The sequence below is a fragment of the Rhinolophus hipposideros genome, assembly GCF_964194185.1.
Source record: "Rhinolophus hipposideros genome assembly, chromosome: 1".
Lineage (NCBI taxonomy): Eukaryota > Metazoa > Chordata > Mammalia > Chiroptera > Rhinolophidae > Rhinolophus > Rhinolophus hipposideros.
In genome coordinates, this window is record NC_138047.1 from 65,346,712 (window position 1) to 65,359,882 (window position 13,171).

Genomic DNA, 13,171 nt, shown 5'->3' on the forward strand with positions numbered 1-13,171 from the left:
ATAGTTTTTCCTTGCACCCAATCCGGACATGTGCCTCACATGGCAGCACCATTCCCATGTCTGATTTGCCTCTTTTCCTTTTTCCATCATTCTATGATTAGGAGCCTTCAAGAACTTTTAGATTACCCTGGAGAAGATATTGAGGAGACTTTCTGCCTCAACTTCACGGTAAGGATTTCTAGTTTACTCATGATTGTGGCCGTCTCTTTTATTGTGCCTATAAGTCAGAATGCACATTAATTTCTCTCCAAATCTAAGAGCAAATTCAGGGACTTCTCTGAACCAAATTATTTTAGTCATAGAGACTTAAGTTCAATAAATGTGCTGAATATATGAATGAACAATTATTCTATGCACTTAAGAAAATTATTGAAGTGGGGGCAGCGGGTTGGTTCAGTTGTTTAGAGTGCAGTGTTCATAACTCCAAGGTCACTGGTTCGATTCCCACATGGGCCACTGTGGTTGCGCCCTCCACAACTAGATTGAAAAAATGACTTGACTTGGAGATGATGGGTCCTGGAAAAACACGCTATTCCCCAATAAAAATTTAAAAACAAACAAACAAAAAAACAGCATTTAAAGGGATCCAAAAAGAAGCTAATAAAATTGCCTGAGTAAAAAGAAATCTTTACTCCAGTTATATTCCTGTTCTAGAGTTCATATGGTTTTCTCTTTGATTGCATTTACTGGCAAGAACGAGTCTTCAGAGAGCTCTTTTAAGGTGCCAATGTTTTCTGACTCAGATTCTCTCTCTTCTCCCAAGAATTTGCTGTGGTAATAAGTGGTCATTAAGCAACATTCGCTTCTAAAGCTTCTCTCAGTCATTTAGTTTCTAGAAAGAAAAGCGGTAAAATTGAAAATTGCTTTTCCCCCCTTAAATATAGATTTGTCGAGAAAGCTATGGAGTGATTGAACAGAGGAAGCTGATACCTGGGGGAGACAAGGTGACCGTGTGCAAGGACAACAGGTGAGTCCTGACCTCCAACTGCTGCACGTGGCGCTGCCTTATTTCTCTGTGCTTTTAGGACCACGACTGAAGTTCAATTCTAATCCCTTCCGCAGAGGAATTAAAGGAGAGCAAGAACTTGCAGATTTTAATGAATTTTTCAAAGTAGAGGAGGCATTGGACCTGAATTCAGGAGATAACTGTTTTAATTCGAGGTCTCTGTCTTACTGGCTTTGACCCTGAGCAAATCATGTAAACTGTTTCTCCTCTGTGAAATGGGGGTTATAGTAACTGCCCTGCCTACCTCATGAGATGGTTGTGAGACTAAAGTGATATTATTTATAGGAAAACATTTTAGAATAAATGAACTCCCAGCCTCTAGCTCAGGGTTTCCAGTATCCATCAGAGTGCCTGGTACAAAAATGCTCAAAAGTATGTCTTGAATAAATGAATGTTAAAAAGATGCTTACTACTATTGTTGTTTCACTGCTGAAGGATTTGTAATATAGATTTTAAATTATTCTTTCTGCCTTGTGGAAATAATTTCAAGTACATCTGATTTTTCAGAACTGTTTACCATGTCTGTTTACCATGTCTTTAGAGGAAGAAAAAATTCAGTTTTGTTTACTTTTGTATTAAATTATGAGTGAGATTGCTGGCAGTCTACATGTTAATTCAGTTTACAAACACTACCAGTTATGTTGCTGGGTATAGGATATAAGTAACTTTGATCCTTGAGAAGCTCAAGATTAGTTGGGAAGAGTCCATGTAAGTGAAGGACTGTAGTAGATTATAATGTGTGTGACAGGAGAGTAATAGGCCAAGTACCATGGATCCAGGGGGAGAGACTACAACACTTTCACTGGACATCGAAGAATGTAACTGGGGGAAACATTTCAGCATGGGGAATAATGTGAGTCAGGACTCAGCCTTGACATATGACAGAGAACGAGGAGTACTCACTCACGGGACGGGGTCTGGTGTGTGGCTGGAGGGCGGGTGCTGTAGCATCAGGGCGGAGGTTGTCAAGGTCTTAAATGGGATTTGGACTGGGACATGGTTGATTAGCTTTAGAACGAGAACTGGTGGCCACATGGAAATAGACCACTGTGGGGGGCCCACGACGAGGCTGTTGGGGTAACTCAGGTAGAGGATGGTGAGGGCGAGAATGAAGGTAGTAGGAGTACAGAGTTGGCTACGTGTTGATTATATAATCACTAGAGCTTGTGTCTGATTACATGTGGACAGCACTAGAGGCATGTAATGATAACAACACAGGTTTGTAATTTGAACAACTGACTTAACAGGACACAGAATCTGTCGAGCAGTGTGGCGGGGAAAAAGAGTTCCATTTTGGATACGTTGACTTTGACATGTCTGTGTGATACCCAGATGTGATACCCAGATTATGTTTAGAGCTGAAAATCTATGTCTCAAGAGAGAAGTCTTATGTGGATATTTTATTAAGTTGCTTATGCCAACCTCAGTCACCAGCGAATTGGAGGTGCCTTAGAACAAGAAGCATAAAGAAAGCAGTGGAGAAATAAATAAAAAATAAGGACAGGAACAAATGTATATTCTTAGAGGAGCTATATAGATTGGAATAGAAAGTAAAAACTCTTGAGATAAGGATTCTGGCACATGGGCTAGTGTCAAAACTGTTGTCTTAACGGAGCGGTAGAACATTGGGAAAGATGAGAGAAATGAGAGAATGGCAGTCTCTGCTTGGGAGGGTGGTGAGTGACGGAAGCCTTCACAGAGGAAAGCAGGGCTTCATTTAAGCTCTGGGAAAAGGCAGATGTACGGAAACTTCATGCTGTTTATAAGCATGTTGGGAAATTAAAACCAATTTCCTCTGGTCTTTAGTTGACTTCTTACTGTAAATAGTTGCAAGGATGCAGGCAGAGATTCTATGAAATTCCCATTGTCCGTGTGATCTGCCTCAGCTTCCTCCCATAAATCTTCCCTTTTGAAAACAGGAATGAGAAAAACTTGACAGAGCTCTTCTTCCACCATTTTACATTTTTAAAGACAGTTGGAAGCCAGTAATGGTGTGATGTAATGATCAGTAACTTTTTTTGTCATGTAAACCTTCCAGACTATCCAGGAAGCCTCAGCTTTGGGGAAAGTCCGAGCTATAATGCTTTAAGTGAAAGAGTTGCCAAGTGTAGAAGTTGCCAAGTACCCAACAAAAATGGCTTCAGATGGTGAAATTATCTTGATTCTGGGAACTTAATAGAGAGTCTAGGTTTGTCTCAAGTAGGTGTTTCAATCAAAACTCTTACTTGATAAGAATCTCTCAGAGCTAAAAGCACTGTCCTTTATATAACATTGGTACTTCTGTTAACAGTATATGATTTATTTTTTAACAATAAGATCAGGTGTATTATTTCATACAGTCTGGTAATGATTGTAGAATTGGGAGATTTATGACAGATCATAAAATGGATTTGTCAGTACAGATGAAATCTTTTCCCTCCTAGTTTTGATGATTGCTTTATGTGTGTATGTGCGTATATAGATACATGTAGAGGCTTTAGCCTTTTAAAGGACATCTGGGTTTTTGTATCAGGCTTCAGACATGATAATGTGTCTTGTTAGAAGCGAACAGTGGGCTAGTCAAGCCGACTGAGGCAGTGGAACCTTCGGGATGTCTTCACACTGTGATGAGTCATCATAATGTTCTGTATTTGATCCACTGGGTGGGGAAAAGAGTGATCTAGTGCAGGTCTAAGCAATATGTGACATAGTCTGTAGTTAAGGCAGTTGTGGAGACTTCTAACTCTTTTCCACATCTTTATAAAAGTATTTCTTTTAGAATATTTTTGTCTCTGCCTTTTTTGCTCTCTCTTTCTGGGTCTGAGTTTTCTCTTTCTGTCTCTCTGTTTCTCTCTCCCTTTCACTCTCACTGTGTCTCCTTATTCAATAGATATTTCTTTGAATCGATAATTAAATTGACTCAATAGTTAAGAGACAAACTGTGCCGGAATACTGAACTATAACACAGTTTGTTTAAGGTGATAAGCTGCTCTCATATGCAATCATAAATGAAATATGAAGACACAGTTGATTAATGGAATCTGAAGGAGTTCATAGAAATCAACTTGGACAGATGCTTCTGGGAGGAGAAACAAGGGAGAAAGCTGGGTTGGGAAGCCTACTAAGATATGGATGCTAGAAAGTGGAGAGGAGGACAGTACTAGTGAACGGTTCTCTGTGAAGTGATGGCTGAATCTGCGCTGTTATTTCTGCAGAGAACAGTGAGGAGTGAGTGAGTGGAGTGTGAGTGTGGAGGGGGACATTGCTTGGGGAAGCTTCATTGGAATGTCCAACACACACTAGCTTCGTGGGGTATTAGATTGTAGAATCTTTGAAAAGTAGAGAAGTTTCGACTTTGTTCAGTAGGTAATAAGAAGCCATTGTTGGTTTGTAAGCAGAGGAGTGGCATGATAGAGGTGGGTCTGTGGCACACTTTCTTTACCTTCTTTTTTTCCTTCTGCACTATTTATATCTGTTGCTGACACCTATGCCCTTGTGGACAAGTGGCGCTCTGAATCCGTGAAGAGGGCATACTTTTGTTTAAAAGGCACGTGGGTTCCTTTTCTCTTACTTTGTAGTTATTTGCCCCTAATTGACATCAGGGCTGCTCCTGCAAAACATTTTCTATAAAAATGTTCTGATGACACACAGGTTCTCTAAAAGAAAGACAATCCATATTAAATTCAAGAGGGTAGAAGAAGGGAACCCACATTATTCTTTTACTTGTACTGCAAAACCCCGTTACTCTGTTGCTCTGGATTTCTAAAAGCTTTAGAAGTTTTCATATCTCTGTACAGTAAAGACTGCTGTGATTTTAAATATTGTCAGGCACAGGGTGAGGAGGGCAGATTCCTGTTTTTATTGCCAGTTCATTGTGTTTGAGATTCAAGGATGGAACAACTTCTGTATTAGGTGAAGTTAGGTTTTCGCTTTTCTGGCTCACGAGCTCTGATTGAGCACACAGTGATGTCACTCACGCTGCTTTAGGCACCTGCCTCCGTACGTGGTGACAGGAGGCAGACCCCAGCGCGGTCACACAGTTACCTGTTGGCAGGCTTCCAAGAACCTAATGTGGTTACTACCACATTATTTAGTGTCACTATTGTGGTTAGAGACAACCGGCAAAAGATATGAGTGATGTATTTTTTTCTTTTTATTTTATGGTGCAAAAAGTAGAATCTTATCATCAAAGCATATTGAGATCCTGGTAAGAAAGGTTGTGTACGATTGTAAAAGATGAATCACTGCAGCTGTTCTTTCCTTTTTTTCTGTTATATGCTATTCATAATCTCATCACTAGAGGTCTTTTTTGGGTGTTTCTTAGATCAGTCCAAGAAAAGTAAATGAAAGAACTATAAAAATAATACCTGCTGGATTTTTAACTTGGGCAGTTGTGGGCACAGATACTGGCTGGCATTGGAGCTGTGTTCGTTCCTAGTAAGATATTTGCTGTCACTGCTGCCCGGGAGTAAAATCCAGAAGGTTACCAATTCTGTGTCCATCACTTAGCACATTCCATTTGGTCTTAAAAATGCTTTCTGTCCCTGGACAAGAGCTGCAGAGTTGAATGAGTTATAAGCATCCAGGTAAAAGAACATTATGGGTGAGTGCTAGTGGCTGCATCATAGCCCAGTCTTGCCCCATCTGGTAGTCATATCTGCATGAGGCTGTAATACATGACCATTCATGGTTAAGTATTTCTCACACTCCATGACATGGTGTTATTACCACTGTGAAAAACCCACATGTTATTCTAGATTCCCCCAAATTTATCTCAATTAAATCTAATGAAATTAAATGTAATCGATATCTTTTCCCCATGTCCCCCATATTAAAAAAGAGGTGGGAGGATGAGGGTCGGGGAGAATAGTAAAGAGACCACACAGTGAGAAATGCCAAACATAAGATAAGTGCTACAAAGGATAACTAAACCTAAGTATAAAGCTCATACCCGACGAACACTTCTAGCTTCTCAAGATCTACTGAAGTTGGACAGCTTACAGACTTCAGTTGATCTCTTGAGATAATTTGTGAGAGGTGTAATCTTTTAGATATTCATTGTGTTTGCACTGGACTATTATTAGCAATAGCAGATAATAAAACTGCCAGCAACATTTCTTGAGTGCTTACATGTATGAGGCACTAGTCTAAGTACTTCCCATGTACTGAGAATCCCTTCCCACTTTACAGATGAAGAAAACTGAGGCATAGAGAAACAAGTCACTTATTCAATTACATAGCTAGAAGTCCAGGTTTCAAAGCTACAGCCAGAATTTAAAGCCAGGCAGTCTGAGTGAGCACTTTTCCCTCCCTCGCCCCCCAAAGAAAAATCACTTTGAAGAGTTTGTTCTTTTTCTTTTAGACAGACCGTGTAATTTTTTAAAAACAATGTTGGCATAGTTAAAAACATACTCTGTATGTGTAAAGTTGTATGTGTGCATTTTTAAACTTCGGCCCAGACAATACAAAGCCCATGGGCACCCTCAATGGCTGCACAGCCTGCCAGGTGGCTGTGTATTTCCTATCACTTTCAGGTGTTTGGCTTGTTTCTATGGTCTTTTTTATTTCCTTTTTTTCTTTCTCTTCCCTTCCCGTTCATTTTTAATAAGACTATACTGACCATCTTTTATTTAATAAGCTTTGTTTGCCTTTAAAATTGCTTTTTACTGATAAGGTCCCAACGGTGAAATTGAATTAGTGTGTATCATTTTGAATCTGTTGATATTTTTGCTAAATTCAGTTTTCTAGTGAATTATACCAGCTTATATATTATCATCAATATATGAGACTTCCCATTTCACCTAATCCTTACAAACACCTTTTCTTTAACAAAAATCTAATTTTATTAAGAAATTTGATTTCATTTGTAAAATTTTATATTACTTCCATATGTAGGTTACTTTACATATTCTACACAACACTGATCCACTTTAGTGATGTTAACTTCTGAAATATTTTTGTTTAAAAAAAGTGAATTAGATAGAAGTGATGATTGCATAACATTGTGAATGTACTAAATGCCACGGAATTGTTCATTTAAAATGGTTATGTTTTGTGACTTTCACCTCAATAAGGAAATAGTGTGTACGTGTATGTGCACGTGCAAATGTGTCTGTGTATGCATTGAGGGAAACTCTCAGGCTGGGAGAGCTGCTGTTTCCTGCCTGGGCAGTGAGCATGGAGGGCCATGCCACAGCTTTCTGCAGAATGCTCTTAGAGACGGAGTTGAATGTGTAATGCATGTTGCCTTTCTTTCTGCCAGTTATTTTGTGCATTGCTTACTAATTTGGGTCTCTAATGGATTAAAAATGGTTGATGAATGATAGTGTTTGACCTGCCTTGAAAGAAGGGTATCCTGCTAGATGTTAGCATACAAGTTTTATGGCCGCTTGAGGAATGATGAGTTAAGCACTGCAGGAAACAGAGGGTAAAGAGAAGCCCAAGTTAGGAAATGGTGGAAATTGCTTGACTTTGTGAAGGGCATTATAAACCTGCCTGCATCCTGGGAAAAGTGGCCAACAGTGTTATGACTGGTAGTTAGAAACCCCATAGCTAGAGTCTTATAAGTGAAAGAAAGATTGCCGCACAAAGCATGCCTGGAATGCCTGTACTCCAGACCTCACTGGCTCCCTGGTCCAGTTGGTACTGCACTTTCAGGACATGTCTTTTCTGCCCCAAACAGGGCTGCAGTGTTTCCTCTTTTAAAACTAATCTGTTGATGTTCTTTATGTATTCTCTATTGGGACTAAATGATTTTCATAGATTTGTATGACCACTTTATTATATTGACTATTAACCCTTTGCCATCCATATTTATTGCAGATTATATTCCCAGTTTGTTGTTTGCTTTTGAAAATTTAGAGTGTTGTATTTAAATCTTTATAATTTATTAATTTTTGTGTTCTCATGTGTGTTGATTATTTCATTTGGTCTTATATCACTCTAATCTTAGCCTTTCCCTGTCCAGTAGTTGATACTTAATGTATTTTCTTCAATTAAAAATTTTTTTTTGAGTCTGTATCCTAAGGTAAAAATCTGAATTGTTTCCATATTGCTAGTTTTCTTAGTTATTCTTACCAGTGATCATTAGGGTAATTAAATTCCAGATCCATTTTGGGTTTTGATTTGAAGTATGGTAAATTAAAAGTTAATTTGGAAAGAATTGACACTTTTGTGGTATTTAATCTTAGCATCCAAAGGCCCATTTTACATTTCTTTGTGATAGTCTGTTTTTTCTTTTTACGTAGGTTATACATATTTTTACTAGAGGTATTTATAAATATTTTGATTTCTTATTCTACTTTGAAAGAGAGCCTTTTCCATATATTAGTTACTGGTTTTTGTATACTGACCTGGTAATTGGTCAGTTCCTCAAACTTATTCAATGTAATAATTTTCACTTGATTCTCTTTGGTTTTCTATATTTAATCACATGCCTGAAAAAAAATTTTTCCCCAATAATCACACCCTTTGTTTTATTCATTTTTACTTTTTCATTGGATCTAGAAAAATATTAAATGACAATGTCTTATTCCTAGAGATAAGAAATGAATGTTAAATTTTATTAGACTTTTTTTGCTTCTAATAAGATAATCATATGATTAAGATAACCATTGACTTCTTATGTAATATATTATTTTGATTTTCTCTTTTTTGGTTGGCTTGGCCCTAAGGAAGATTAGTGTTACCTTAAGGTTTTATTAAACTATTGCCATTAGCAACATGTCAGAGCTGCCTTCCAGTCCCTAAGGTAAAGCCGTCTAATTTTGCTTCTGTGTAATTTTATACTTAAGGAAATGGGAAAAAGTGCATCTAAGTTTTAAAATGTTTTTGGAGGATTTAATTTTTTTATTATGTTTACTTTATTCAGAATACCCAAATGCAAAGTTGAAATAGCTTTTATTGTATATTCATAATGTCACATTAAAGTCTCACATCCTTTCTGGGAGGAAATCAAACCTGATTTTATATTGAGGAAACAAAAATCAAGACAAGTTTATTGAATTTCCTGTGTTTCTGAGTTAAAGACTACATTCTTTTTGGACAATAAGGAATAACAAACTTAAGAATATAATGATGTCTATTTTCTCCCCTTTTGTAACTGGGGGAGAATGAAGATTTAATTCCCAATCAGTGTCTCTATCTTTCATATAATAATAACAGTAATAGCTGAAATTTCTTGAGTATTTTCAGACACTGTTCTATGGGCTTTATGTGTATTCATTCACTGTTGTCCATAATAACCTGTGAAGATGGGGAGTATTACTATCCCCTTTTACAGATGAGGAGAAACTTAACACAGGTTAACTGGATTGCCCAAGGTTCATTCCTATTAAGGAGGCAGAGCTCGGATTTGATTCCAGGCAGTCAGAGTACTGAGTCCTTTGTTTTTTGAAAATACTGTTTTATTAACACCACAGTGGTAAACAACTTTATGCTTATGTTTCTTTATAGATCACTGGGTCACACACAATTCAAAACCCACAAAGAAGCTAAGTCTTTACATTAAATGTGTCCTTCCTAAAAATCCTCAACTGTATACCAATCTATCCTCAAGCAGTAAAATTTGATTTTGCACCATTTTATATTTAATATGTCACATTTACATAGCAAAATAATGAAGGCACAGCTAATACAAGCAAACAAACCCTTTCTACTTCTGAGCTGGGGGTGGGGACACACATTTAGATTGGTTCTTCAAGTATATATTTTTCTCAAACATTAGCTTCAGTGAAGAGTTGTGATAATTTCACAGCTACATTCTAAAAGCTACATGACAAAAAGACTTCACAAGGATCAAACTACGTAACACCAGATACACATGCTTTACAGAATTTGCTACATTCTGTACCTCTTCAAGTAAATTAATATTTCTAAAAGGCTAGGTAAAGGGATTTAATACTTAAAACATTTGGGGTTTTTTTCTCCACCTTTGTAAATAGACACTACCAAGAAAATACATAAACATGAGACTGTAAATAATAAACACATATGTTGACAATATTATACAAGTTATACACCCTCCTTCTCAGAACCATGTTGTTTCTCTACATTCAAACATTGAGAACCTTCTTTAGAATTTGCAGTGGCAGTTTTCCAGGCCTCATTAACAGTCCTGGCATGTCCATCACAGGCTTCCTCGATTCCATCCCTCTCCTCTGACGTGTGAAGCTGATGTCTGGGTTACAAAAGCAAAGTCTCACAGATGAGTTTTTTCCTTGGATTCTTCTTTTTTTGGTACTGGAAAATGTCAGGACTAAAGAAATCGAAGAATTAAGCATTGAGAACATGTTCAGTCTTGGCTTGGGTGTTCTGTGTGTAGTGTGACGAGTGTGATGAATGGGTTTGAAAGTGACATTCTTTACTTCACATCTACTTGGCACCCTTAATAAGCCTCAGTTTCTGTCCTCATAGAAGAGATCATGAAAAAGTATTTTTAATTTATCTCATTTTCTTCAACACCTTTAGATATATTTATAGTTCAAAATGAAGAATTTGCAGTGGGCTGGCCAGGATCTGATTGCTTCAATTTAATACAATTTTAGGAATGTCAGAATTGATTCACATTGTATTTTGGTCCAAAACCTGAGCCTTTTCAAGTTCAAAAAAAAAAAAAAAGAAAGGAAAAAAAAGAAAAGCAGGATTTTGTTCGTGGTCCTTCTCGTCTTCCATCTCTGCCCGCGCTTATTCCTTGGCGTCATCAGACACTGCAGAGCGGGGACCCTCCTCTTTGGCAGCGGCAGCCGCAGCGTCTTCCTCCTCTTCTTCCTCCTCTTCCCCCTCCTCCTCATCCTCGTACTCGTCGTCGTCGTCCTCCTCCTCCTCACCCTCCAAGGTCCATGCACATCCCTCCATCTCACCAGTGAGCTCTTGGATCTTGGCAAGTAAGGGCTTGTAGATGTCATTATACTTTTTTTCCAGAGCCTGAAATTCCTTATCAAATTTGGCTTCTATCTTATCGCATCGCTTCTGCAGCTTTTTGAGAGCCAGGACTCGGCATTTTACCGAGTTAGGCAGGCTCTCGATAAAGTCATTCTTAGGCTTCGGTGCATTCTCTGCGGGGGTCTGGGGCTCCTCCGCCGTGGGAGCGGCGGCGCTGTCCGGGTCGGCGGCCGCGCGGTCCGCCTCGCCCCCCTGCGCGCCGCCTTCCGCCATTACCTCCTCCGCCGCCGCTGCCGCCTCTGCCGCGGCCGCCGTCTGGCTGGGCTCCGCAGGCGCCTGGTTTTCCGAGTCGGCCATGGTAGACGAGAAGCCGCAGAGGTCTAGGTGGCTCCCGCAGAGACCTGCACCCGAGCTGCACCGGAGCGATCCTGCGGATGCGGCAAGTGGCCGTGACGTCGGCCGCGGCAGTGACGTGGGCCGCGGGACTGGCTGTCCCAAATCAGCTGACGGCCGTGCCCCCGGGCTGCGCCAGCTCCCTCCTGTTGCTACCCTGCTGTCTCCCTGGCATCGCAGCCCACGTCAGAACCCGCCTCTTGGGTACCCTGCCCCCCGTCTGCGCACACACCTGCCCCTCCGTGAAGCTGAGCAGGGAATGGCAGCAGGTGCCGCAGACACTTTGTACAGGAACTGCTTGGATGGCCAGCGGCTGTCAGTTTGCTCTTCTGTCCCACCCAGATCCCCACCCAGATCCTCGCGTACGTTTGTCAGTACATCTGTTTGGCTCTCTGTCTGTATCGCCCCGAAGCTGGCGTTGGCCGGCCTCTGTAGGATGGCTTTGGCTTACTCTCGAATCAGCTTTGATCACCTCTCAGATTCCTCCTAATTCCTCTCCAGAAAGTGGACACACTGGAAAGCTGACTCCATTTCACCCCCTTGGGGGCCTGGGTGCATGTGTGTGAATAGGGCGGCTGGCATGTCCGTCTGCCCAGCCAGCAGCTCCCCTTGGCCATTTCTCAGTCTGGTGGCACGTATACCAGCGGCAAGGTGGTCTTTCAGCATTACGGACCCTGGAGTCAGTTTTGGAGCCTTGTGGATAGGGAACCTCAAGACGCCAGGTATTCTGGGACATGTTCTAAAAGGTTTCTCAGAATCCTTGGTCTGTGGGGAGGAATACGGCTGGAGGAGAGCCGAAGAAAAAGCAAGGCTTTCTAAGGCTTGAGGCCCAGAGGAAGGGCCATGTTTTATCCTGGCGCACCTTGGAGGTATGGGAGACAAATGATTGGGCCCGGGACTCCTCTGGAATGTCTTCAAATACAGCATTACTGATTTCAGTGTTTTTCTTTCACTATATTGGGGCTTGCTGAAGCTTTTCCATGAAGCGTATGAATGTCAGGAAATTATTTCCCAGAGTACATTTGGTGCCGTTTTTTGGTTCTTGTGAATATTAAATTAGTTAATATGTAAAGCACTTAGTGCTTACACATAGCAACCACTTCATAAGTGTTTTAATTTTTTTTACAAATAATTCATTAACATGCAAAGATAACCTGCAATAATACTCTTAGAAAAAAACATCTTTGTGCCCTTCTCCAAAGAAAGTAACCATTTATAAAAGACCCAATATATTCCCATTAGCATACATGCTAGTTTTTTTATGTACTTGTGATTCCTATTGTTTATTTTATTTTCTTAATTCTGTTCCCAATAATTTACTTTTTCCTCCTCTGTTACCATTTGTGATGACTGAGTTTTATTGTTCAGACTGAACTTTCAATCTTCTCCCTGACTGAATTTGATGTAATAATATATCTATAGTTGGCTGACACTATACATACTCCATATATCACCCATATATCCCATGTATCATCTTTTGATGGCTGCAGCTACCTTGAGGTTAGGAATACTTTATGTCATTTTAAAGATAGGGAACTTAGAAAAATAGAGTGAAATTCTGTTACTATATATATCACCTGAGTGGCAGAATTAGGGGCAGAAGAAACCAGGCCTTTCAACTCCTATAGTATAGAAATTGTGACAGACTTAAAAACAAAAACATTTAGTCAAATCCACTTGACTAACATAACTTGCTTGAGATAACTGGAATGTGCTCATCTTTTAGGATTTCTATGTTCCCATCTTAAAATCTTAAAACTTAATGTTAAGCTATCGTACTTTTTTTGAAAGTCTGTTTGAGATATGCCTTATATATAATGAAATTCACCCTTTTTAGGGTGCATTGACAAATACAGTCATGTAAATACGATAGTAATCAAGATGTAGAATAGTAACATTATCTCTCCAAAT

The 13,171-nt window shown here is 39.6% G+C and overlaps 2 protein-coding genes across 4 annotated transcripts in view; one reads left to right on the forward strand and one right to left on the reverse strand.

Annotated features, from left to right (window-relative positions):
* HERC3 (HECT and RLD domain containing E3 ubiquitin protein ligase 3) overlaps window positions 1-13,171 on the forward strand; it is a 98,310-nt gene that overhangs the window by 75,963 nt on the left and 9,176 nt on the right. For all 3 annotated transcript variants that reach the window (XM_081037944.1, XM_081037946.1, XM_081037945.1), the window contains 2 exons: window positions 102-168; window positions 885-967. In XM_081037944.1, coding sequence (XP_080894070.1) covers window positions 102-168; window positions 885-967 — 150 coding nt within the window. The remainder of the gene's footprint in view (window positions 1-101; window positions 169-884; window positions 968-13,171) is intronic.
* On the reverse strand, window positions 8,875-11,382 carry NAP1L5 (nucleosome assembly protein 1 like 5). The gene has a single exon (XM_081041839.1). The coding sequence runs from the start codon at window positions 11,222-11,224 to the stop codon at window positions 10,670-10,672; it is 555 nt and encodes a 184-aa protein (XP_080897965.1). The 5' UTR covers window positions 11,225-11,382; the 3' UTR covers window positions 8,875-10,669.